General features: G+C 41.1%; 1 protein-coding gene and 1 long non-coding RNA gene across 5 annotated transcripts; both read right to left on the bottom strand.

The window, feature by feature from the left end:
* Positions 1-1,548: 1,548 nt before the first annotated feature.
* LOC129639183 (uncharacterized) lies at positions 1,549-4,448 on the bottom strand. The gene is made up of 3 exons (XR_008708255.1): positions 4,267-4,448; positions 3,876-4,148; positions 1,549-1,837 (listed from the first exon to the last, which is right to left on the bottom strand). It is a non-coding gene; the product is annotated as an uncharacterized LOC129639183 (long non-coding RNA).
* Positions 4,449-8,255: 3,807 nt separating this feature from the next.
* SCML1 (Scm polycomb group protein like 1) lies at positions 8,256-25,584 on the bottom strand. Of its 4 annotated transcripts, none has more exons than XM_055564181.1 (8): positions 25,450-25,584; positions 19,310-19,454; positions 18,203-18,283; positions 17,660-17,734; positions 14,237-14,347; positions 13,347-13,854; positions 11,354-11,505; positions 8,256-9,969 (listed from the first exon to the last, which is right to left on the bottom strand). In XM_055564181.1, the coding sequence occupies exons 2-8, from the start codon at positions 19,337-19,339 to the stop codon at positions 9,832-9,834; spliced, it is 1,095 nt and encodes a 364-aa protein (XP_055420156.1). In that variant the 5' UTR covers positions 19,340-19,454; positions 25,450-25,584; the 3' UTR covers positions 8,256-9,831. The 4 variants fall into 4 exon arrangements, with proteins under 4 accessions (XP_055420156.1, XP_055420160.1, XP_055420159.1 ...); XM_055564185.1 differs by having other exon boundaries at positions 13,347-13,392; XM_055564184.1 differs by lacking the exon at positions 18,203-18,283 and having other exon boundaries at positions 17,660-17,731.
* Between the last annotated feature and the right edge of the window lie 1,835 nt (positions 25,585-27,419).

Here is a 27,419-nt window from a genome sequence, read left to right as displayed (position 1 = left end):
GTCCAACTCGTAGCGACCCCATGGACTGCAGCCTACCAGGCTCCTCCGTCCATGGGATTTTCCAGGCAAGAGTACTGGAGTGGGGTGCCATTGCCTTCTCCAGACAGTAGTATGGACTGAGGGATATTTGTTATCCTTTGGATTATGATCCAATACTACTTTGTTTTGCTGCTCAAACCATTCCAGACTTGGCCACTGGAAGCTCCCTGTGTCCCTTGGACATACCTCATCATTGTTCTTTTTGGGAGCACATCCTTCTGACACTGCAAGATACTCCAGAGTCAACTCGGATATTCCCTGTCCCAGTCCTAGAATCGGTCCTTTTTCCAAGGAGCCCTGGTTCCTCTCAGTACAGAATGCTGTTAGAAATGAATAATCTTTAAAGTGTCATAATGGTATGGTACTTTTTAGAAGTTTATCTTTTAGATATACATGTGTGTGAAAGTTGCTCAGTTGTGTCCCACTCTTTGCAACCCCATGGACTATACAGTCCATGGAATTCTCCAGGCCAGAATACTGCAGTGGGTAGCCTTCCCTTCTCCAGGGGATCTTCCCAACCCAGGGTTCAAACCCAGGTCTCCCACATTGCAGGTGGATTCTTTACCAGCTGAGCCACAAAATGACCTATTAGATTTCCTTCAAAAGAACATGGAAATGGGAGATGTGAATGGGAGTGTGGATGAAACAGGGTAGGTTATGAGCTGATAAATATTGGAGCTGGGTGGTGCCCCTTCACTACTCCTCTGTTCACATGTACTTGAAATGTACCATAATACAGCTGTTTTTTTTTTTTTTAAACAAAGGAGTAAACTTGACAGGGTTAATATTTGTTCATTGAATCAGGTATTTAATAGGAGCTATCAACAGCAAGCACAACTTTGACTTTCTATATTTATACTTTTAAATGCTAATTCCTAAGCATGAAATAGGTGGCTCCTAAATAGCAGAGAAAAATATAAGCTGGGCTCAATAAAAATGGCACCTCCAGCAACTGGTTTGCAGACATAAAAGTTGTCAGGAAGACATGGGACAGCTTTGTTAAACTTGTTTTAAGTGTTTACAGCTCATAGTGACATCTTTAAATCCTAAACATGCACACATACACACACTTGGTTTGTGTCTATGACAAATTGTTCAGTGTATTCATAAAGATTAGGGATATTTTTTCAATTCTACAAGGCCAAAATCTCGGCCTGTCTTTGCCTGGAGAGTCCTCTGGATCAGCCATCTCCCACTACCATTCAAAACGTATCTGAGCTGCTCCATGGTGGTAGCAGGGAGCCACACTGCATTAATGAAGTACAAGCATCAATAAAAATTGTTTTATTGTAATCTGGGAGATGTACTGGAAAGAGCCATTATTTTTAAGAAAATTTGCTTCTGTGTTCTTCCTTTTTTTATTTAACCAACATCCAAGTACCTAGTATGTGGAAACAGTATGCTAAATCCTGGGAATACAATAATAAATAAGTGGATAAGCCCTGGAAGTGCTTACAGGAAAGAAATTTAGCATTTTTGAAGTGGCATCTGGCAGCAAAACTCGGGGAATAACAGATTGGGGGGCCCAGACAAGACAGAGTTGGGAGAGGCAGGATGCGGGGGACCAGATGACCTCAGGGATACAGGGGGCTATGGGCAATGAGGAGCTGAGGCCAACAGTGGCAGTCACAGTCAGGTGCCCGGATGCAGCAGTGGGCGAGGTGCTGTTCACAGCCTAGGGACCAGAGGGGGCACTTCTGCAAGGGAAAATGGGAGAAGATTCCAGTGTGATGAGGCAATGCCTGTGGACTTGCAGGTGGAGACATCAGTAGACAGGAACATACCCAGGCCTCGAACTCTAGGACAAAGTTCAGGAAAGAAGCTGTGACTAGAAAGGTAGGGGTGCTTATTTTTCTTATTAGCATTTGAGAAGTATTTCATTAAGATCTAAATTTTACACTCCAGTTCGTTGCCTGTACTAACTTTGTTACCTGCATTTCAGAGTCTTCTATGTAGCTTAGTGTGTGCTCATTTTGTGAAAGCTCCATGGGTTCTTGTTAACAGTGAATGCACTTTCTAAATCTAATGCCTATCAATAATGCCTTTTTAGTTATACCATTATCTCCCCTTTAATTTTGTCTTTTAATTTTATTTCAGTCAAAGACTGAAAGACACAAAAAAGTCTTTTTTTTTTCCTATTGCAGTTCCATTAAATTATGCATATGGTCTTTCTGGTTTTGCTTTTTACTTTTGATTCTGTGTAATTGGTTATACACAAGTTCATAATCTGTCATCCCTGTACTGGAACCTCTTACAAACATAAGGACTCCTGATGCATTGATTGTTTTTCGCCTGTAATTCTACCTTGCAGGGATTTGTATTATCTTTGTGACCTACTTTTTGTTTATTTGCAGATCAGTTTCTGTCCAGCCCTTTAGTTTTTAGTGTCTAAAAGGACACCATAGGTAAAAGCACATAATTGTTAAGATCCATCCTTGAATCTTTTTAATATGGTCATGCGTTTAATCTGTTTATACATAATATTAAATTAAGTTGGTTTCCTGACACATGCTATGCTTTTTTCTTAAGGTTTTGCTGTTTCTGCCTCCCACTAAATGGCACTGTGTTATTTCCTTTTATCTTCCACAGTGATGTAAACATGATATGGTCTGTGTTTTTGTAATTAAACAATTATTATAAAAGCCATACACTACAGACAAATCAGAAAGTAAAGATAAGCACATACTCAGAATCCTACCTACCCATAGATGCCCCCCTATAAACATGTTTGTATTTCTCTTCCCACATGTCTTCCAAGCGGATAAGCACATCTGTACACACACACACACACACACACACACACACACAGGAATCCTCTAGAGATGTCATGCTTCCCAGGGCTACTTCACCTTTGCCTCCTTTTGTTCACTCATCAATTACCCAAATACATGTGTTTTTTGGGATTTCCCTGGTGGCTCAGTGGTAAAGAATCTGCCTGCAATGCAGGAGACCCAGGTTTGATCCCTGGGTCAGGAAGATCCCTTGGAGGAGGGCATGGCAACCCACTCCAGTTCTCTTGCCTGGAGAGTCCCATGGACAAAGGAGCCTGGTGGCTTGCAGTCTATAGGGTTGCACAGAGTTAGACACGACAGAAGTGACTCAGCAGCAGCAGTATTTTCTAATGCTGTCCTCCCAGACAGACAGGAAGCAGTCTAAGGTCAGGGATCTCACCTATTTTGTTTATTCTTAAATGCCAAGCTGCCTGCCAATCATTTAGTGCCTTTCTGGGGGCACTTTCTCCTAACTCCAGTTTAAAAAACACATTAAAAAACACACACAAACTTTCCCAACATTTGCTCCTAGCAGGGTTCTTCTCAGCTCAGATTCCATGTCCTGTGCTGTATCTGTGACCCATACATAGCAGGCATGCACCATAGCCCCATGGAGAGCATAGTCTCCTTAGCTTCTTTCCCAATGGTTTGCTGGGCGGGGGGTTGGAATTGATATCACTGAAGGAAAAAGCAAGAGGTAGAGCTTGGCCAAGCCATGAATGACCATACTTCATGGGGAGCAGGGTATATTGCCAAAATTAAACCCCGAGGGGCTTTTGCTTGTGTTTATAAGTGTTCTGAGGCTGATCCAGGGAATGGGGAGGGCCCCAGGGTAGGGGGGTTTCCCTGGTGGCTCAGATGGTAAAGAATCTGCCTGCAATGCTGGAGACCCCAGTTTGATTCCTGGGTCGAGAGCATGGCAACCCACTCCCGTATTCTTGCCTGGAGAATTCCATGGACAGAGGAGTCTGGCAGGCTACAGTCCATAGGGTCACAGAGAGTCAGACATGACTAAGTGACTAAAACACACACACACACATACCAGGGTAGGGAGGACGCACAAACCTTGGCGGACAGTTTGCTTCCTCTCTTTCACAATGTGACATTTCCCTTTTTCTCCAGCAGCTTGATGGAATTGAACCTTTTTAGACAAAAGATTCATTTTCTTTTCCCCTTAAATCTTAAGGTTCTCCCCTCAGGCAGACAGCACCCCTAAAGCCAGAGAAGGTGGCCCCGTAACATCTGAGTTGCCTCTAAGCACACCAGGGAGAGTGGGCAAGCTTGGCCTGAGGATGTCCTCATTGTGGAGAGCTGCTTTCAGGGTTCAAGTTCACCAAACTGTTGGACAAAACAGGGAAAACATCAGGAATCCTCAACCTTGGAGGGCTTATAAATATAAGCAAGTCCCAGCATCACACTAAATACCACTCCAGAAACTTAAAACTACTTCATTTACTCAGCCAACTGTGACTACAGTTCCTTATGTAGTTTGAAAACGAAGCGCTTTTCCTCTCATAATCACTGTTCCTAGTCGTGATGTTTAATTTCTAATATTATTACAGAAGGGCGTGGCCTTTTCTTGCTTAGAGAGAGTCTGTATCATCAGGCCACCCAAAATGGCTGTTGTCTTGCTCTCTGTACATCCCCTGCTTGGACAGTGCCTGCTTCATCTGATCTTTAGGTCAAACATCTCCACCTGATAGCTTATCAAAGGGGAGGTGAGGGACACGCCCCTCAGCTGGTTTCCATGGTAACTGATGAGCCAACCTGATGTCAGTTTCGGCTGTAACCCAGACCCTCCCTCTCTCTGGAGGAGCGTAGCATAGCCTGCTGCCATGTTCTGCCCACTGTCTGTCGCTGCACACGCAGGTTGTTGTTCCAGGACCTTGCTTCAGACGGGTAGGCTCCCCCAGCCATTAAACCATGTCTCCATCGCCAACTCCAGGCCATTTCTTTGGTCTTGAAGCTGGGCAAACGCAGGCCTTGTAGGCCTGTGGGGTGCAGCCCAATTGGCAGAGCCACCAGGAGACCAAGTGATATCATATGATATTTGTCTTCCTCTGACTTATTTCACCTAGTATGATGATCACTAGGTCCATCTATATTGCTGCAGGTGACATTATTTCACTCAAAAAGGTCTTTTTACATTTTAGCAGGAAAACTGAGATCTCTTTCTCTATATAGATAAGTGTATGCCTACGCATACCTTTTAAAGTGTCTCTGTCTCCAAATGGCATTGCCAAGATGGGTTCATGGATGAACTGTTTAATTGGTTTAAAATAAATTTAATGTTTGTGTAAATTCTCAGAAATATAAAAGACTGGCTTAAATAAATTTCAGGTTCATGTGGCCTGAGAAATACTCAGTACTTACTGAATATCTAGTATCGAAGCTAGCTAGCTTAAGCTTGTTAGTTTGATTAATATAGACATATCTTTAGAGTCATCAGTGGTATACTTTTTAAAAAATAATTTTATTTGGCTGTACTGGGTTTTTGTTGCTGCACAAGCTTTTCTCTGGTTGTGGCAAACGAGCTTCTCATTGCTGTGGCTTCTCTTGTTGCAGAGCACAGGCTCTAGAATGTTTGGACTTCAGTAGCTGCAGTATGTGGGCTCAGAAATTGCAGCTCACAGACTCCAGAGCACTGGTTCAATAGTTGTGGCCCATGGGCTTAGCTGCTCCATGGCATGTGAAATCTTTCCAGACCAGGGATTGAACCCATGTCTCCTGCATTAGCAGGTGAATTCTTTACCACTGAGCCAACAGGGAAGCCCATCAGTGCTAACACTTCTGTTGTACCTAAGTTTAGTGAAAGTGAAGTCACTCAGTAGTGTCCAACTCTTTGCGACCCCATGGACTGTAGCCTAACAGGCTCCTCCATCCATGGGATTTTCCAGGCAAGAATATTGGAGTGGGTTACCATTTCCTTCTCCAGATCTTCCCGACCCAGGGTTTGAACCCAGGTCTCCCAGATTGTAGGTAGATGCTTTACCGTCTGAGCCACCAGGGAAATCTCTGTACCTAAGTTTGCTGCTGCTGCTGCTAAGTCGCTTCAGTCGTGTCCGACTCTGTGCGACCCCATAGACGGCAGCCCACCAGGCTCCCCCGTCCCTGGGATTCTCCAGGCAAGAACACTGGAGTGGGTTGCCATTTCCTTCTCCAGTTTGCTAGAGAGTAAATAATACCTTATTACATCTGTTGAAAATTTTTCAGCCAGGAAAATAACAATGTGATGAAAGTTTAAGTAAACATAAGTGAGATAAAACTTTTAGGTAAATGCTATAGTAATAAATATGTTTTGGGAATGAGAGAGCTAATTCTTAGGTAGGTTGATAAGGAGTCTGGGGCCCTCCAGGAGAAAGGGATCCAGGAATCTTGAGAAGGAGAAAAAGGACAAACTTTTTCTTAAACTCTGAGTTGTTATGACAACAATCTTGAAGACTAACTTTCTTTAAGCCCAGAGCTAATGATTACACAGAAAACAACTCAAACCCTGTACTAATGATTATATAACAACAATGTATCTTGCTCAAGGACATGTTTCTCCTTAATAGGAACCTTCTGGCTAATCTTATGTGGGAGTGGGTCTGGTAAGACCTTTCTTTAGTTAGTTCTAATCTTGTTAATTTAAGATGTATGTTGTGGGAGTGGGTCTGGTAAAAGTATATAAGGCCTTGAGAAGACTAGCGAGTGGGGTCACTCTCCACCCCGCTTCTGATGCCCATGTCAGAAGCTTTCTCTGTCCCTTTTATACTTTAATAAAACTCTGCTATACAAAAGCTCTTGGGTGATCGTTTGGTCCCTGGTCCCGAAGCTAAATCTTCTTTGGAGATCACGAATCTGACATTATTCACTGTAAGCTATCAGGAATATCTATCTAAAATAGTATTTCCAACAAATACTGTATGTGTGTTAGTCACTCGGTTGTGTCCAAATCTTTGCAACTCTACGGACTGTAGCCCACCGGGCTCCTCTGTCCATGGAATTCTCCAGGCAGGAATACTGGAGTGGGTTGTCATGCCCTTCTCCAGGGGATCTTTCCAACCTGGGGATCAAACCCAGGTCTCCCACATTGCAGGCACGTTCTTTACCATTTGAGCTTGCATATATATGGTTCAGAATGGGGGTACACATGTATACCTGTGGCCGATTCATGCTGATGTATGGCAAAAACCATCACAATATTGTAATTATCCTCCAATTAAAATAAATAATTAGAAAAATAGTCTTTCTAGATTTTGGTAACTTGATACTAAACCAAGTTAAATGAAGAGAATTCATTCATTACCTGCATCATTTCAAATAGGATAAAGTAGTGGAACATTCATGGCTGGGTGGGTCTAAGTTTACCCACCTTTGCTTTCCTAGAGGAAGATGAGAGCATAAGTTTTCCCATCAGTAAATGTTGATATGATGAACAGTTCACAGTTACTTGCTTCTTGATTTTTGTCAGTGATTAACGTTTCAAGGGTTAAGATTATCATTTGGTTATAATTCTAGTTATCATAACCAAGTTTCTTTAGTGATTACATTATAATCAGGTGTCTGTGCCTTTTAAAGTCTTTTGTTATTTATAGGTAGTTATTTTACTCTGATGCTTTTGCAAAAATGCTTCATTTTCAAGATGATATAAATAGGAAGCCCTTTTTGACAAATGCAGGTCTCTGATAAGTTTCAGATCATACAGCTGAACTGGGTCAGATAGTAAAAAATCCTAATGGAAAACTTGAGGCTTCATAAAAAGTTAACAAATAGTTACTGTGTGAAGTGGTGAATATGGTTATAATTTTTATGGGTTTTGCCTATAATATTACTGGTTTTGATCTGTGTTTTCCAGATATAGGGACGCCCTTCCCCTCAAGTTATTTGTGACTTAAAGCACTTTAGTAAACTACACCTGTGGGTAGAATTGAAACATTTTCCGTCTCTCTGCCTGGTCCCTCCAGACACTGGAAACTCGTGGGTGCTGAGCAGACGTAGCAGGTGAATGGGATTCCTGCTGGCATGTGCAGGAATCATGTTTTAGGGATTCTGTAGAAGAGTGAAATCCACTGAAGTACAGCCTGATGGCAAGCCTTTGGTATGTCTTTCCTGGCCTTGAGAGGCCTTTTGGGAATTTGGTCTGAGATGAATCCTGAGGATTTCCACCACAGCCACTTTGGAGGAGCCTATGTGGTCAACTGGTCAGTTGACCATTCCATGAACAAATTTAGTCTTGATTTGACTATGTTTCATGAAGATGAGGGTAATTTTAGAAAAATTTGTTTCAGTGGATATGAAATTCTAGTTCTGGTACTTGAAGTCTGTATTTATGAAAGTTGTTGTGTTAGCCATACTTTTGCCTTGATATTCAGGATGGAAAGAGAATTCTCTAGTGAGGCTGTCACAAAGCATAACGATTCATGACATACATCACTGCTGGCTTTAAGTCTTTAAGCAAGTAAAAGCAAATCTGAGGCTTTGACATTAACGGCTGTAATTATTAAACTTTATTATATTTAAAATCTAAAAACTGTAAAACATAGTGCTTATACAAACACCTGAGGACTGTTCAAGTGGGCACAGCATTTTCACATAAACAGTTTGAAAGAAGACCAAGTTGAAATCTGAATCTTCTAACACAAAAGGACTAACACAGATGAAAATGTCCTTTAAATCATATATGCCCACTAAATAGTTACATTTGCTTATAAGGTACACTTGGTTTTCTAAAAAGATAATGTATATTCTTACCCCTGGTGAACATCTTATTGGCATTTATAACAAATGGCTAATAAAATCAGCACCATTTCTCATAGCTTATTAACATTACACTGAATATTATACAACATAATGATGTAATAAATAAAATAACAATGAATGTTTCACCTGAAGGTTCTAATTTTTAAAGTAAAGTTTAAATCAGAATTAATGTACTTGTTCAAAGTGCAGTAAGATAAATGGCTCAGAAAGGAAATTAACTAGAAACATTGCACAAGATAGAACTTCCCTGTATGGAAACCCTGAAGTGTGAGCTGAGAGGTACCAGTGAGAGCAAACAATTTGCATGTTTTAAACACAAACAATTTGTGTTTTAAAGAATTAAAATACTCACTATATATAGAGATGGTCTTTAGCTCAGTGGGAGTGTAAAGTGCCATTTTAAATTAAAAAAGAATTTAATTGTGTGTATCTTTCAGATACAGAATAAAATATAAACACAAAACAGTATCCACATGAGGAATGAAGAGACAATAAAACACATCTTTAAAAAACTCAGACATAGGCATCTTCATGGAGAGATGGGAGCAATGAATGCCTAGTTAAATGTCCAAGTTTAGACAAAATATGGAAGTTGTAAAATAACATGAATTTAGTTGAAAAGAATATAGTCAGACTCAATCCAAACCACCCTTGTAGTGCAATATCTCTTGCATGAAATGACTATGTGATAATTTTTTTAAAAACTGGTAAGAATGCCTCATGAAATCTTAGAAGGCTGCTTTTTCCCTTCAAATAGGGACAGATAAAGCATACAGTGAAATAATAACAGAAAGGAAAATAATTTATATGGCTATTCCCTTTTGGGAAACTGGTAGAACACAAACAGAACATTGCAGTAACAGACATAAAATATTTGAGAAAAACAGGATACCTATAGTTGCAACTTTAAATTTTCTTCTAAGGAAAATGTCACATGGATTTCTTTAGAAAGCCTGTCACTGCCTGATATTTTGCTCTTTGGGATTTGGCTGTTTTGGTTTTACATATAAACATTAACCAAAATCAAAAGGTGTTTCTGTTTCTTGCATGAAGTATATCTGTAAACTATACAGTGAAAATAATGAAAAGAACAAACAACTGTTTGACTGTGCTAGCACTAACACATTAAATGGCTTCTAAAGAAGTGGGCTGGACTATCCCAGGTTCTGCTATTTTGGATACACCATATCTTAAAGGAACCTTCTACACGACAAAAACTTCTAAGGGCAGAGCAAAGACGGCATCGGTTTCCCCAGAATTAAGTCCAGTCTCACGTGGTTTATGAATTGGGGATATATCCTTCTTTTTTAAGCCTGTCGATATAGTGGCAAATCTTCAGGGCCGTCCCCACCTTAAGCCCCATGTACTTGATCATCATGTCACTCCTGAGCAGTAGCAGAGCTTTCCCATCAATGCGCTACAGTGCAAAGGAAATTGAAATAATTAATAAAGCATTCATATTGAATCAGAATAGTTTCTCCTTTCTATATAAGACCATGTAACAGAATTAGAGAGCAGCTCATTCCAGCTATATACATATTCTCTGACTCTGCAACTGATTGATGGAAACTATCAAAAATCTAATTTGTACAGTGAAGCATCACTTAATCACTTGTAAATTTGCTTCAAATTTTAAGAAAAAGGAAATTTAACTTAATATCTTAAAAATGTCCTAAGCATCAAGCTACCTAATTTTAAATACCTTGTGTTAAACAAAATACTGCATAACTATGACAAAAAGAGTAAAAACTTAATGAATAATAATAATGAATTTCAGACGGTCATTGACTTTCTTAGAAGGGCTGGAACATGAGTATCTCAGCTATTTGTGTGCTATACAGTGCTGTCTTAACATTGGAAGGTAATCAGTTAGTTGTCTGAAGCTAATTAGATGCTGAAAACTAATGACTGATTTTCTTACCATATTGAAAATGGTACATCAGATATGTGGGCACTAATTTCATTCATTAGGAAACACTACAAAAATATTACTTGAAAGTCACAAGCCATCCTCCTAGTAAAAAAGAATTAATTGGCCAAGTGATACTGCTGAAGCATATTATTTGGTTTTTATGAGAAGCCAATGGCACCCCACTCCAGTACTCGTGCCTGGAGAATCCCAGGGACGGGGGAACCTGGTGGGCTGCCGTCTGTGGGGTCACACAGAGTCGGATGCAACTGACGTAACTTAGCAGCAGCAGTTTAAAAATAAAACTATGCTGAATCATTTATCACTGGCTGAAGGGACCTGAAGTCCTTCACAGTACTGCTTTTGTCAGGTACCTTCTATACATTTACTAGTAATTAAAAGTAGAAATTAAAGAAATTAGAACTTAAAAAATTTAGCCCATGATGTTACTTTGTAAATAGCATGAGAGTATCAGCATCCCAAATTGTCAGTAATCATATAAGGTCAACAGGACAGAGCCAAATGGAATCAGTTACTGGGTTCACTCCCTCCTACTCACAATCCCAGGGCCAAGCAGGGAGCAGGTGGGGAGGAGGATCTTTGTAGCTGGTCTTACAAAGGAGAAGACACCTGAGAGTGGCCATGCTGAATCATCTTCTCTTGAGAACTTGAAGACTTGTAGTATGTTAGGGACTTGGGTACCCATTTAAAGCACAAATCCACCCTCTATCCTTTAAGGATCTGACTTTGGGCAAAGTAAACTCTCTCAAATATGGAAAAATCAGTTGATAGGGTTCCCCCACCATCCATATTAAACAGTAACCAACTGAAGGTTCTGCAAAGAGATAATAAAGTCATTAAGGCAGAAAAACCAGATCAAAAGATACATTACATGGTTCCTGAAGAGGTCAACCAGGGGATCAAGTGTCTGAGGATCTACATCTTGCAGAAACATGATCACTTCATCCACAGACCAGGTTGAAGGGTCCTCAGGGATGTTTTCTTGGAAGAAATCCGGGTTATTTCTAACTGGTGAAGTTGGAGCTTCAAAGAGGGAAAAAGACAAATCATACTTGACCTGATATTATCCTGAAAGAAGAGATTTAAGTAGGGAGTAATTGTATCATTCCTGGAACATTCTGTGAAGTACCCCAGCATGGATCCAGAACTTCGAGGTAAAATGTAATGAAAGCCTAAAGATGACCTGAGGCTAGCTACCCAAGAATGTCCCATGTGAGTGAGTAAGTGAAGTCACTCAGTCGTGTCCAACTCATTGCGACCCCATGGACTACAGCCTACTACGCTCCTCCATCCATGGGATTCTCCAGGCAAGAGTACTAGAGTGGGTTGCTGTCCCACGTGACCTCCCCCAAACAACAAAAGCAACTTCAGAAGGTAACTTAAAGAGTTTAAAAGATCATAAAACAGACTGAGCAACCCAAGGCCTCTTTGGCCACAGGCAAATATAGCAAAAAGACCTGTAACTTAGGTTGAATTAGGTTAATCTAAGCCAGACTACTGCTCTCTTCCTTTAAGAATTTCAATGAATTTCTCTCAATTTCTGTCCTCTTGGTCTCTCCAGATGAGGTTTATTTTACTAGCTAATTTCAGTGAAAATTTCCAGAATTTATAGTTCTAAAGTTGCTTAAATTTATTAATTTTAATTAACGAATTTCAATAACTTCCATTATCTTTGAGAACCACATGAGTTCTCTTACCAAACCTATACCATGGCTTTTAAATTTCTGTCTCTCAAGGCTTAAATGCTTATCTGAATTTTGCAGAAAACATTATTTTGTGCTTAGCTAGGTCAAAAGTAAATTTAACATTACACTGAATATCTCTTTCAAGTTTAATTGCATAGTAATAGATATTTTGGTTGGAGGTTTGTATTTAAAAAATAAGTAACTGAGACATGAAACAATGTAAGTGCTCATACAAGAAGTTTTAGCTGTGCTATAAAATAAAAATGAGAAAGTGTTAGTTGCTCAGTCATGTCCAACTCTTTGTGACCCCACAGACTGTGGCCCACCAGGCTCCTCTGTCCATGGGATGGATTCTCCAGGCAAGATTACTGGAATGGATTGCCATTCCCTTCTCCAGGGGATCTTTCCGACCCAGGGATTCAACCCGGGTCTCCTGCATTGAAGGCAGACTCTTTACTGCCTGTGCCACCAGGGAAGCCCGTGCTGTAAACTAAGTTGTACTCAAATTTCTTTGTGTCCAGACAGTTCAGTTCAGTTCAGTCGCTCAGTCGTGTCTGACTCTTTGTGACTCCATGAATCGCAGCACACCAGGCCTCCCTGTCCATCACCAACTCCCGGAGTTCACTCAGACTCATGTCCATCAAGTCAGTGATGCCATCCAGACATCTCATCCTCTGTCGTCCACTTCTCCTCCTGCCCCCAATCCCTCCCAGACAAGTACTCAGTTATTCAACCAGAGTGCTCGACTCCTTAAAGTTAGTGTGTTGTAATGGAGGAGGGTTTTGTAATTCGCTAGGAAGATTTGTTTCTCTAACTAAAGATATCAACACAAGTTTGACCTCTGTGTGAATTAACCTAAAGTGTACCTTTCCTTTTCTGTCATCTGGGCCCTAGCCATTTTAGGAACACATGATTGTTTACACAGGGAAAGGGTCAAGAAAAACAAGATGAAAAAACTCACAGTGCGATCATTATGAGTATTAGTGTACAGGGAGTGTCAGTTGACTGGCATAGTGTGGGCACATTAGAGACACTCAAGAAGTGTTAGTCATCGTTAAGAGTATCACCCCAAACTAGTACTCCAGATGAGAAACAAATAGCTTACACAAGCTTGCATCCAAGTGCTAAGGAGTATAGGGTAAATAATGCTACCAGGAACAGGTGTCAGTTCATACTCACCATAAGTGTCCAGAGTGTAGGGAGGCGAGGTATCGTGCATGGAGGGCTGGGGATCAAATAAAGGTGGATAGGTCACAACGTTAGGGGGAGGTATTGGTTCAGGTTCCATCTGGGGCAGTATGGCTGCAGGTAGAGTTACAATGGCCTGGTTCAGTGGGAAGAAATTGTGGGCCTGTGGGCTGCTGCAGTAAGAGGGTCCCTGCATGGTTTCCTCCTGCACATATTCATATGGCTCATAGGATTGTGTGTAGATGGTGGGACTGTGGCTGAGATCTGGCTCCTGATCCTGGAAGAATGACTCCTGCTCCCGCTCTGGGGACTTCTGGGACTCAATAGATGTTCCCAAAGTGTTGCTCTGGGAATCATCATCCCGCCTGCTTGTTGGTATAGTGGGGCTATAACTTTCAGTTAAAGATAATGAAGAGGGACAGTCTCTTCTCCTCCTTTTATGGCTTTTGCTCTTTTTAGAATGCTGGCAATTATTTTTATGTTTATTTCCATGTAGTTTCTGAAATGACACAAACCCAGTACAAATTAACTGTGAGTAAAAGAAAAAGGACATATATAGTAAATACATTGATAGTTACTTTCTATGGAAGATTGCTTTATATTATTAAAGATAAGTGCTCTATTCCTCTTCACCCCTACATTTGAATCACATTTTATATATTATGGTTACAAATATAAAAATACCCATTGTCATACATATCTCAAACCTAAACATCAGCATTTTTCCAGCAGAGGTTTAGTCTCCCATCTGCTGCTACAGTAAGTACAGATCAGCCTTACTCCTCTTTAAGAGTTATTAGTTCTCTCTCACTTCTAATTGGCATCTTTAGAACCCAGAGGTTTATTTATTATAGCTGTGAAAATATTTTTGTAACACTTACACGACTTTGCCACGTTGACTTCACACGGCAACGGGAACGGTGAATTTTTGAAACCTTTCCATGAATAACATCAAACTTCTTATCCAGGTCTTGAATAGCATCATAGATGGCCTATTATAGTACAAACTGTTACTAATTTCTACTTCAAAAGAAAAGTAACGTAAAAAATACCATTAAGCCAAACTTTGACTGCCAGAGCAAAGAAAATTCTCAAGCCATTAGAAATTTCTTGTTTCCCACTTAATGCCTGGTTGTTGGTGATCCAGGGCTGAGCTGGCTGAGATTAAAGCACCCCAACCTCCCACTCAACTACTCCAAATCATACAGGCATTTGAAGAAGCTTGAATACTGGAAAGTAAATGTACCACAATTCCTATAAGCCATCACATTTATGTTGGAGTCATTTTACATCAAGGAAGGTGATAGTTTAGGAAAGAAATTTTAAAATCTGCTAAAAGGCAAAAGAGCCTCTTTCCATAACGATGGTATAAACTAATAGGCAGTGAGGGGTCCACTCTGGAAGGAACAGTGAACCAAATACAACAGATGTGACCTTTGGCATCAGCATATTTTATTTATTTATTTTTGGCCATGTGGCATGTGAGATCCTAGCTCCCTGACCAGGGATTGAACCCTGCACTGGAAGTGTAGAATCAACCACTGAACCCCCAGGGAAGTCCCCAGATTAAAGTCATGCAATTAACAATTAACTTTATAAAATGTTTGAGTACACAGCCCCTGTATGCTAATCGGGTATGTGACTGATAAAACCTGAGAATTCTTGAAATACATAGGAATTTCATTTGGGCAAAAATACACTTAAAAGGCCAGAACCATTACATCATTCATTCAACTAAACATTTATTGAGAGCTTACCACCTGCCAGAACTGCTTTGCTAGATGCTGGGAATATGGACATTCAAATAAATAAAAAAGAACAGAACCAGCTCCTGCCCTAAGGAACTCCCATTTTAGCTGGAGAGAGACAAGTAGAGACTAGGTAAATAGAGTGATTAGCAGTCGGAAGCAACTGATTACAGTGCCAGAGGCAACAGCACCATCTAGTAGCTTGTGGGAAATGCTACATCTCCCACCCCAGATCTACTGAATCGGGAAGTCTGAGAACGAGAGCAGCGACCTGTGTTTTCACAAGCCCTCTAGGTGATTCTGACACGATCAAGTGTGAGACCTGCTGGCTCTCAGCACAGGCTTGAGGGGAACACAGTGGGGTTCAAGTTACTTCTCTGCTATTCAATTTCCTTATTAATAGAATCAGGATGAAAATATCTCTTAGTTCTCTTAAGGACAAAGCAATGTGCTATAGTATTACTACTAACATAATAATAATACTGCACAATGGCTAGTCCAGTAGTGTTCAAGCATTATTAATATTATGGCCATAATACAGATAAGAATAAGAAGCTAAGTGTGCACAGAAGGGCAAGACCTAATCTAGGTGGGCAGTTGTGGGCATTATCTGTGTTAAGAGTGAAAAGATGAGAAGGTGTCTGCCAGTAGAAATGCATGCAAGAGCATACAGGGCAGAAGGAAGAGTATATTGAAAAATACCCAACAAATTAGGAGTATGACATTAACTGATATTAACTACTATACATAAAATAGGTAAGAAACAAGGTTTTACTGTAGAGCACAGGGAATTACACCCCAAATTTATGCTCTACACCTGGAACTAACACAATATTATAAATCAGCTCTACTTCAATAAAAAACAACCCCCCCAAATACCCAAACAGGAAGTCAAATGTTTACAGAGTGAACATAAATGACATTCAAAGTGCTGGGTTATGAAGGGAAGGAGAGAGGGTTAGGAGGTCAAACAAAGTGATTTTAATAAATAACAGTGGGAGAATGAATATGCTGAGAGAGACAGAGGCTGAAGATCCGGGAGAGAGGGGGGTGATGGATAAAGGGAGGTGTCTGAACACAGGGCAAGAGGATCAGATGCAGAAACCAGAGGAAGTGTTAGTGTTAGCCTTACAGGGGGAACCCTTTTCCCCCTCCAGCGGTCAGGAAGGAGGTTGGCAGAGATGGAACTAGGCAGGTTTGTGGGCTGTGAGAAGAATCGGGACTTGGAGGGGATTTCTGCTCCACACTTCACCATTTTCTCCATGAAATAAGCGAGAAGGATTGGGGTTGTCTGAGGGTCACCAGTCTCCAGCAGAGGTCCTCCCCTCTGCTTCCCAGCCTGGCTGGATAGGGCTGGGGTTTTACTAAAGGGGACGCTGGGAAGGATAAAAAAGAACAGGTGGAAGTGCTGCCCCGTGTGGCCTAGACTGGGAAGGGAAGGCGCTGAAGACAGGAGGGAGCCTGCACAGGAGGAGAAATGGAGAGGATCCCCCAGGGCCCACTGCAGGGCTGTGACTCTGAAACCTGGGCGTGTCTGATGGGAGATGCTCCATCCCACTGCATCTTGCACAATCGTTCAGAAGGTCCTGGCACAGCCCTGTCAACCTCATTCATCAACCTCGTGGATCCTGATTAAAGCAGGCTGGGCTAGCACTGCTCAAAATCAGAACTCCCTACTTGGCCCCTATGTTCCCGCTCTCTGTACATCCTTCCCCAGAAGACACCACAAGTCCCCTTTAAGTGTTCCACTTCTGTTCTCAATAGTGATAATGATAAAGACTCTCATAAACACTTCTTACTTTTCAAAGTATGTTAGTTCATTGTATCAAAGAAATGTTATATGTTAAGAAACATTTATTTGTTATAAATGTTCATTATTGCTAGGGTACGCAGCTCACAAAATCCTTGATAGTTAGCTACCTCTATCAGTCTCCACTAACATGTCAATTTTTAAAAAAATCCCCTCAAAACTATGTAAGATAAACTTGTTAATAAACAGTGGGGTGTCATTTCATTTCAACTGAAATATCCTGACATACATTTAAGGAAAGTGAAGTCATGTCCGACTCTTTGCAACCCCATGGACGGTAACCTACCAGGCTCCTCTGTCCATGGAGTGGGTTGCCATTTCCTTCTCCAGGGGATCTTCCCGACCCAGTGATAGAACCCAGGTCTCCGGCATTGCAGGCAGACGCTTTACCATTTGAGCCACCAGGGAAGCCCTGACATACATTTAGGTACATACTAAATTTTATCTGTATCAGCCAACTTCCTTTAAAGAATTAATAGGGGAAATTAATTCAGTATCGAACAGTTTAGATCAAAGAGCTGTAACTACATTTGATCAGTTAAGGGCTTTTACAAAAGGCTATAAAACCTACACACTGCTATTTTGAAACTTTCACCAAAGAAAACTGTTAAAAGATCATAATGAGAGTGATACTCATAAATAATTCAATACAGCAAAATTTCAATTATATACTTTATATGAGATAAAGATAGTTTTAGCTTAGTGTTTTAGAAAACTGCATTTGAGACAGACAGAACTTTTTTTACCTGGCAATAAACAAGGATATCCTGAATTGTTGTTTGTTCTTCATTGAAAGATGTGTCAGATACAGCAGTTTCCTGCTAATAGTTTAAAAATTGAACAGTTAATAATTCTGTGAAATTCAGACTGAACAATGAGAGGAAAGAATAATATTAACTTATTATTTTAAACCAACTTTTCAAAGAGTTTCAGAGGTCTTAATCTAAACCAGAGACAAAAAAAACATGTTAATATGAGAATGAAAATATACTCACTGCTGATTAAGAGAGGGAATAAGGAAAGAATTCATAATGTCAGAGGGACTTAGGTTTAGAGTTTTACACTAACAAATAAGTAAAAACTGCTCTGACTTTCCTACTCTGCAAGGGAAAAAAGAAGTGAAATGGTTATTTTGCTTACTGTTTAATGAAAGGAAGTGGACAAATTTAAGAGAGACTAGTATTTTTTGAGAGTTTAGAGGAAATCTATAGTTTGTGAAGAATTGAAATCTTTTTCTTTAAAGTGGTTAAATGTTAATGTATTTGCAAATGGCAATTAACATTACTTACATTACTGAAATATGCAGTATTTGGTTCATATGCATAAAGAACAATGTTATCATCATCGTAAGCAGGGATTCGTGTTCTTATCTAAGGAAGATTTATTAACAAATTAAAAGGAATGATGATAGAGAAAAATTGAGGACTTAACTTTACTTCCAAGAAGCTCCAAAAGACAACTGGTGATATCAAAGGACCTTGTCTATTTTCAATACTATGACTACAGGAAAAGATGCACTTTCAAAACTTCTCATTATCACAACCACACATAAGACATCATTTTCCTCCTCTGTACCTTAAGGTAGAAAGTCTAGTCTTCTAGTAATTTGGCACCAGAACTGCTATAAAATAAGCACGTTTTCTAAAAGCAACTACAAAGAATCCTCTACATGGCTTTTGATTTTTTTAAATAATCCAACAGTGCCACTCTGTGGACAAAATAGGAAATAAGCATATATTTTTTTATTATTTTCTTCCCCTGCACTGTGAGGCTTGTGGGATCTTGGTTCCCAGACCAGATTGAATGTGGACTCTCAGCTGAGAGTGAGATCTCAAGAGTCCTAACCACTGGACTGCCAGGGAATTCCCCACACCTATTTTTCTTGAGAAGTTAATCTCTAAATCACCTAAAACATTTTGGGGAGAAGGAGATAGGGCATAAATAAGTAAATAGATAGTAAACAACCATGATATTCTAAGAGTGTATTCTAAGAATGGATTATGAGCTACAAGAATAATTTTAACCATTTAAAAGTACATATGTCTGTTTCAAAAGCCATAAACAAGATAATGTGGGATTGGGTTATAGATTACTACTTAAAAATAGATAGATAGATAGATAGACCCCATATTACCTTTGTATACAGGGCCTTATACTTTTCAAAATGCTTTCATATAATTATGTCAAAAGAGTCAGAAAAAATGAATCTTGGTAGATAGTTAAAATTTTAAAACTTGTACACATATGCTCATCATTTAAATACTTTAAACATCACTGTCTGGAACTCGTGAACCGTACAATCTCTGCATTTTACTGTATGAAATTAAACTCAACTTGGAAAAGAAACAGAACACAATAAAATGAACAAAAGCAGATTTTCAACTTGAAATACAAACCACATCAACTTCACTAGATCCGCTTGACATCTTTTTTGTGCAACAGAGCAACTCCACTTCCTGAGTTGGGCCTAATTATTTTGAAACTTGCTGGAGGATTTATTTGTGAAAATGCTTGAACGTATAGGACTGGTAAAGCTTACTCCTGAAAAGCAATGCATAAAAAAGTTACTTCACACACTTACTGCCTTAGTAAACTTAACATAGGTATATTCTCAGAATGCCAAGTCAAGTTGAATTGCAGTCCTGGTTGAATTTTAGAGAGCAACAAAATGAGAATTCTTTCATTAGTGATTTAGGATACACTTAAAAATTGAAGGGCTTTATTGTTCACATGTAGGAATAAGAATCCAGATCAAATACAGTTCCAAATTGTAAAGTGAATGCTTTACAACCTAAAGGCTACAGAGTAAGTGCTGGAAACAAATGAACAACAGAGCATGAGTTCTAACATCTAAGGTCATTTCAGCACAAAGATTATGATTGCTTCCATAGTTAAATTTTGTATTAAACCTAACTAACTGCATGTTAAAAAATAGGTCAACATCTCTTCTAGAATTATGTAGGCTCAGTTATGGTTGAATCATTCCTCTTAGCAATCAGAAAAGGATATTGAGTATAATGCTATCATTGTAGCAGATTTGAACGCTGGGAGGGGTGTTCATAAGAGAGCTGCTGCTGCTGCTAAGTCACTTCAGTCGTGTCCGACTCTGTGCGACCCCATAGACGGCAGCCCACCAGGCTCCCCCATCCCTGGGATTCTCCAGGCAAGAACACTGGAGTGGGTTGCCATTTCCTTCTCCAATCATAAGAGAGCTAATGCCCTTTTATCCATCCTGAGCAGTAATGAGAGGCAGAAAAAGAGAAAAGTAACTCCCCAGTTAGATTGTTGTTATTTAGTTGCTAAGTCGCATCCTACTCTTTTGCGATCCCATGGATACAGGAGCCGCCAGGGCAAGAATACTGGAGTGGGTTGCCATTTCCTCCTCCAGGGGATTTTCCTGACCTGGGGATCAAACCTGTGTCTTCTACTTGGCAGGCAGATTCTTTATCACTGAGCCACCTGGGAAGACCCCTCAAGTTAGATAAATGCAGTCTACTAATGTAAAATAAATTCAGGTTATTAGATACCTTTAATTTGAGCTGTAACTTCAACCAAATTTTACTTTTTTTAGACTATTTTTTTCTGATTATACAACTAATACAAGTCATGACTACTTGAACTGGGGTTTCATACAAAGGAAGACTACACAGCACTGAGAATAAACCAACTCTCACAGCAGTGAGAATAAACCAACTATTGATACACACAACAAGGATAAATCTCAGAAATCTCACAACCACCATGATGAGTAAAACCCAGATGCAGAAAAGAATACAATGTACGAGTTCAAAAAGAGACAAAAGTAAAAGATGTCTTTCTAAATCAGTACCTTTAGATATACCATAGTCACTTCAACAACGTCTCAATTCCACATCTTGCAAATAGGCTATGATTTATTTACCTAGTTCCAAGTCATAGATATTCAAAAGTTACTCCTCAAGTCTTGCTCTTAAAAAAGACACTGCAGAGCAGGATCTGCTCGAATGCACAAAGAATGAGAATAGTGAGTTAAAGTGTCTACTCTAGGGCAGCAGTCCCCAACCTTTTTGGTAGCAGCGAGGGGTTTTGTGGGAGATACTTTTTCCATGGACTGGGGAGGGGGGAATGTAAGTGATGGGAGCAGCTGTAAATACGATGAAGCTTTGCTCCCTAGCCTGCTGCTCGCCACCACCATGCAGCTGTGCCACAGGCCACAGACTAGCACCAGTCTGTAGCCCAGGGATTGGGGACCCCAGCTCTAGGGAGTATTTCAACAACTTTGTTTTATAGATTTAAATATATAATTTTTCATTAAATACAGTTTCACTATAGAACATTTGGACTATGCCACAAGGTACGGATAATACCATCTAACAGATTTTTACTGCTTATTCTGTGCCAGGCAATGTTCTAAGCACTTGATGTATGTTAATTCATTTAGTATTCCTGACAACCCCACAAGGCAGGCTCTATTAGCATCCCCATTTTCCTCAAGAGAAAACTGAGGCAAAGAAATTTTAATAATTTGCCCAGGTCTCATAGTTAGTACGTGGTGCAGTCTGGCTTCAGAGTCTAGGTGCTTTACTTTTTCATTAAAATCACCTGGAATCCCTTCTTGGCCAAGAACAAAATAAAATCCCAAACTCCTACCATGGCCTACAAGGTCTTTACAGTCAGGTCTCTCCACACTGCTTAGACGTCACCTCTTATCACTTGTCTCCTTACTCTAAAACTAAGATACTTGCCATCTGACCTTGTAGAAACAGTTTGGCAACCACTGTTAGAGGCTCTAACAGTCAGACAGTCCCCCACTGGCTTAATTACAATGCTGCTAAAACTCTACTGTAAACACAGAGGCAGTGTACATGGAGTCACCCAGCAGACACTCACCCAGCACCTCTGGCTCTGTAGGACACGGACAAATCAAAGCTTACCTGGCATTCTTTGAACCTCTGCACTTGCCGTGCCCTCTGCCCCCAATACCCTGCACTCCACAAGACCACTCCACACAGGAGAACCAACTCAAAACGTCAAGGCTTCCTTCAACTTCCAGCTCCACAAAGCAAGGGTGCAATGTCACACCATCTGGAAGTAAAACTGCTTTTCCAGAAGTACCAGAACACTCACACTTCAACACTTTTAAAGCAGTTGTCACATGCTGGCTAGTTACAGGAGAGACAACATCAAATAGCATTAAAACCTTAGAGTTTGGGCCAGCATACAGGGTGTGGGTCCCAGCTCCTCCACTTACTAGCTGTGTGACTCTGGACAACTTACTTCTCTGTGCTTAAAACAAAACAAAACAAAACAACAACAACAACAACAAAACAAAAAAAAACTGTAAAATAGGGATAATAGCACAAACCATAGAATTATGAGGATGATGTGAATTAATATATGTCAAGTGCTTAGAACAATGACTGGCATAGCAAAGCCACCTTGTTATTATTTAGGTACTCATGATACCCTCTCAAAGAATCAACTTGTCATGGAGCACATGGACAACAAATCCTCATGATCATATATGCTTAGTCGCTCACTTGTGTCCCACTCCTTGTGACCCCATGGACTGTAGCCCCTTAGGCTCTTCTGTCCATGGGATTCTCCAGACAAGAATACTGGAGTGGGTTGCCATTTCCTCCTCCAGGGGATCTTCCCAACCCAGGGATGGAACCCTGGTCTCCCGCACTGCAAGTGGATTCTTTACCATCTGAGCCACTGGGGAAGCCTACATAGATGCTATAATTTAAAAGAATGTATACCATCTACAATAAGTATATAGGATAGATATTAGAAGAATTAAAAAGCAATTATTGCTGTATATTTTAGTATAAACTAAAAAAATATGTTTTTTTCTTTTACAGAGAGATTTTCCTTTCACTAGGAGCAAGAGCAAAAATGTACCTTGAAAAGGATACATTTCAAATATAAAAATGTTCTACATTATTTTATGTCAGCTTTTCCTTTGATAGTTACAATCTGATGAAAGCATAATTTTGCAACATTCAAGTAACCTTTGAAACAGTTTTATTACATCAATAAATGATTCAAGGTTTTTGGAAATCAACCCAACACTGAAAAACTGTAACTTCTATGAAATACTTTGGTAATTGGAACACCACCAAAAAAACAATTGTCAAGGATTTCTTTTTTGCTTCATATATATATATATATATATATATATATATATATTTTGCTCAGGACCATAATATGTAATTATCACTCATGCACTGCAGGTATAGCAACCATTTCCCCTAAATGAATTTTAAATAGCAGGCCACTGTGCAAAGAACTGGACTTTAAGAAATACATGAATCTGAATCCAAACTGCAAAATTTGCTATTTCGCGTAGGCAGGGATTTAACCCCTCTGTGCCTCAATTCCTTAACCTGTAAAGTTGGAATAACAGCTACTTCATAGAGCTGTGAAAGACCAAATTACAGTTAAGCACTCAGCATCATGTCTGGTTCACAGCAGGCCAAGTCTAAGTTTTAATTCCCCTTCTCTTCTTTCCACATGGTAAGCAAAGGTTTTGCAACATTTTCTTAGAGCCCAACTATGACTAGATTCTGCAAAATTAATATAATTTGTTAAATTCAAAATCTTGCAAAAAAAGCTTACTTACAGTGAAGTTCACTTACATTTTACACTAGGAAGTCTAAACTCAAAGTGTTAAGAAAAACCATCTGGTTTTCAAACAGACACAGTTCAGACATTAAAAACATTGCAAAGGGGGCTTTCCTGGTGGCTCAGCAGTGAAGAAACCGCCTGCCAATGCAGGAGACAGGGGTTTGATTCCCACTCTGGGAAGATCCCACATGCCAGGGAGCAACTAAGCCCCTGTGCCACACGTACTGAGCCTGTGCAACTACAGGAGCCACAACTACTGAGCTCACCTGCAGCAACTACTGAAGCCTGCACACCTAGAGCCCGAGCTCCACAACAAGCGAAGTCACCACAATGAGAAACCTGTGCACCATGACTAGAGAGTAGCCCCCAGTGGCTGCAACTAGAGAAAAGCCGGAGCAGCAAGCAAGACCCACCACAGCCCCAAAAAATACATTACAATTTTTAAAAATTAATAAAAGACACTGCAAAGACATTTTCTCAAAAGTCACTTGAAGATTCTGCCCTTTAGCTCTCCCTTGCCATCAACTCATCAACTTATCCAAAAACCACAGCAAGAAATATTTGGTAAGACAGGGCAGATTACAATCTCCAGACCACGCCAAAATTTTTTTAAACAAGTCTGTGTCAATACACTGATCACTTTCTAAAAGTCCTGTCAGGACTCTGAAAAGCAGCCCTTCTGCTGTCCATATCAAACATTAGAGGCTATAAAGTCGGCCGACAGGGAATCGAGCCCATACACTGCTCTTTATACAATACTGTGTATAAAAGTTTTGCTTGTAAAATCACTATGCATAAACATTAAACTAGTTTAAAATGCTAGAGCAGTACCACTTCAGGGAGAGCCAGGTAAACGGAGGGAAGCGATCCCCAACAGATGAAGTTATCAAACGACTGTGCTCGAACCACATCTTTACTTTGTTTCACCTGAAAGTCGCTCAATCGTGTTTGACTCTGTGTGACCCCATTGACTACATAGTCCATGGAATTCTCCAGGCCAGAATACTGGAGTGGGTAGCCCGTTCCCTTCGCCAGGGGATCTTCCCAACCCAGGGTTCGAACCCAGGTCTCCCGCATTGCGGGCGGATTCTTTACCAGCTGAGCCACCAGGGAAGCCCAAGAATACTGGAGTATCCCTTCTCCAGTGGATCTTCCTGACCCAGGACTTGAGCTGAGGTCTCCAGCACTGCAGGTGGATTCTTACCAACTGAGCTGCTGTAAAGCGTATTTACAACACCAACAGCTTAGCTGCAGTTTATTTGACTAATGCCGGTTACAATCAGATGCCTCCAAATCAAAGTTTACGTCTCAAAAAGTGTTACAACAAAACTTGCTAGTTATAGGATTTTCAGTTTGAAGAATCTGAATAAAGCGTGAGAGCCTTGGTCGTTCGTCCCCCTCGGCCCCCTCCCATGCGAAGGAAGAGAAAGGATGAAAAAGGGTCAACTGTTTTCAGTCAGCACCCGGTACCCACTAAGAGGCCAAATCTCAAGTGCCTACGCACTGGCATCCCAGAAGCGGCAGCGGGAACCACCTCGACAAAACACTCCGAACTATCCCAAACCACCTGAACCATCCCAAACCACCCCACCAGCAGAGCCAGAAAAGAGTGGCTCTTTCCGAAAGGGCAAATCCTTTCTCTTCCCTCAAGTAAATCCTCCTCCCCCGCCACCTCACTCTGGAGCCCTCCAGCCATTAAGTCAAACCTCTTTTCAACTGCTTCTAGCGGGACGACCCAGACGGATGGTATGGGGAGGGAGGAGGGAAGGGGGTTCAGGGTAGGGAACACGAGTATACCTGTGGTGGATTCATGTTGATGTATGGCAAAACCAATACAATATTGTAATTAACCTCCAATTAAAATAAATAAATTTATATTAAAAGAAAAAAGAAGTTCAAAGGAAGGAAAAAGTGCCATTTGACAAACCTTTTCTGGTCCCGGAGTCCGCGAAATTGGCCTCGGAAAGGGGCGGGAACCGGTTAGCCGTGAGAGAACGGTTAGCCGTGTCCTGTATCCCCAGCAGACGCTGAAGAAGACGGTTAGATTTTACCAGAGGTGGAATAAACGGTCCTCGCACCGGAAATAGGGCTCGTCCACGTGACACGCCAGTAGCCAACCGCCGCCCCCATGCACACCGCTGACCAATCAGCAGCCGCCACAAGACACGCCTCCCAATCCGGGTGGCTATCAGCCACCCAATCCAGGGGACCCCTGAGCTGCCACGGGGGGGGGGGGCGCTATTAGAGAGATGGCCAATGGCAAGGCTTTGCGGATAGCCACCCAATCAGTGTGGCTATCAGCCACCCAATCCAGGGGACCCCTGAGCTGTCACGGGGGGGGGGGGGGCGCTATTAGAGAGATGGCCAATGGCAAGGCTTTGCGGATAGCCACCCAATCAGCGTGGCTATCAGCCACCCAATCCAGGGGACCCCTGAGCTGCCACGGGGGGGGGGGGGGCGCTATTAGAGAGATGGCCAATGGCAAGGCTTTGCGGATAGCCACCCAATCAGCGTGGCTATCAGCTACCCAATCCAGGGGACCCCTGAGCTGTCGCAGGGGGATGGGCGCTATTAGAGAGATGGCCAATGGCAAGGCTTTGTTTCCCACAGTGCAGCCGCACTGGACCTCTGGTTGGTATGTGGAGGCTGGTGGGATCCGAACCCGTGCTTGACTGAAAACATGGGCCTCTAAAGCTTAGAGAGGTTTTGGCAGCTGCCCTAAGGCGCCTGCACGGGCTACTTCCTGCGACGGGTGCGGGTTTGAAGCTTAGCGTGCCACTTCACCACCTGTTGGCTAGTTCTTTGAAGCTTTTTAAAAATATATATAATTCCCCCCTCTGCCCCCTCCCTCGAAGTCCCTCTGTGACACACCACAGGCGTTGACTTTGACTCAATCCTAGGTGTACACGTCAATGCTGAAATTTGAAGCGGGAGGGAGAGGAGGCTTTAGCAATTGTGGTTTGGTACAAATGGGGAGTTCAGTTCAGTCGCTCAGTCATGTCTGACTGTTTGCCACCCCATGGACTGCAGCACACCAGGCTTCCTTGTCCATCACCAACTCCCCGAGTCTACTCAAACTCATGTCCATAGCGTCGTTGATGCCATCCAACCATCTCATCCTCTGTCGTCCCCTTCTTCATATGGGGAAAGTTATTTCAAAAAGTTATCTCTCCACGGGGCGAGTTAAAACAGACCTTGGAGCCAGATTTGCTGGGTTTGTACCCTAGCCCCAACATTTAAGCGCTCTATGGCTTTGGGCAACTCAGGTAAATAATGGCTCTGTGCGTCAGTTTCCCTATATGGTTAAACGGGCACAGTGGATATTCTTGAATTAGAGTAAGCAAAGCACTTGGAACAGTATCTGGCACACAAATTTGCATGATAAAGGGTTCGTGACATTACTTAGTGGTGTATCAAGGTTGCTCATCACAGTCAGTAATTATCAGAAACCAAGCAGGTTACTTTAAAGAAAAGCCATAAGTAATTTCCTGGCCTGGAGAGGTACAAGGAAAGTATACTGGATGTTGGAAATGTATTCTCTCTCCTCTCAAATACAAAGCAAAATTAGAGCCCATTACAGAGACAGTGTTTATTATTACCATTATTATTTTGCTCATACTTTTACCATAGCAGTTCCCCTTGCTTAGGTCCAGGTCCCCTATGAAACACTTGCTGTTTGTGAAACCCCAGGCATGCATGCTTCAAGACGGCAGTGATGCTGAAGACAGCCCAGTAAATCTTGGTGTTATATGCTATGTGATAAAGCCATGTAGACTATTCCAAATTACAAAGGAATTTCTTGCTTTTTAAAAACTCAGTTTGTTACTCAATACTCTTTTGCACAGTGAATTTTAAATCCATGTTATGCAATTACATAACAATGAAGAGAGAAGCCAG

Source organism: Bubalus kerabau, chromosome X, assembly GCF_029407905.1.
Source record: "Bubalus kerabau isolate K-KA32 ecotype Philippines breed swamp buffalo chromosome X, PCC_UOA_SB_1v2, whole genome shotgun sequence".
Lineage (NCBI taxonomy): Eukaryota > Metazoa > Chordata > Mammalia > Artiodactyla > Bovidae > Bubalus > Bubalus kerabau.
Note: the sequence above shows the minus strand (reverse complement) of the source record. Positions and strands in the feature narration are given on the sequence as shown.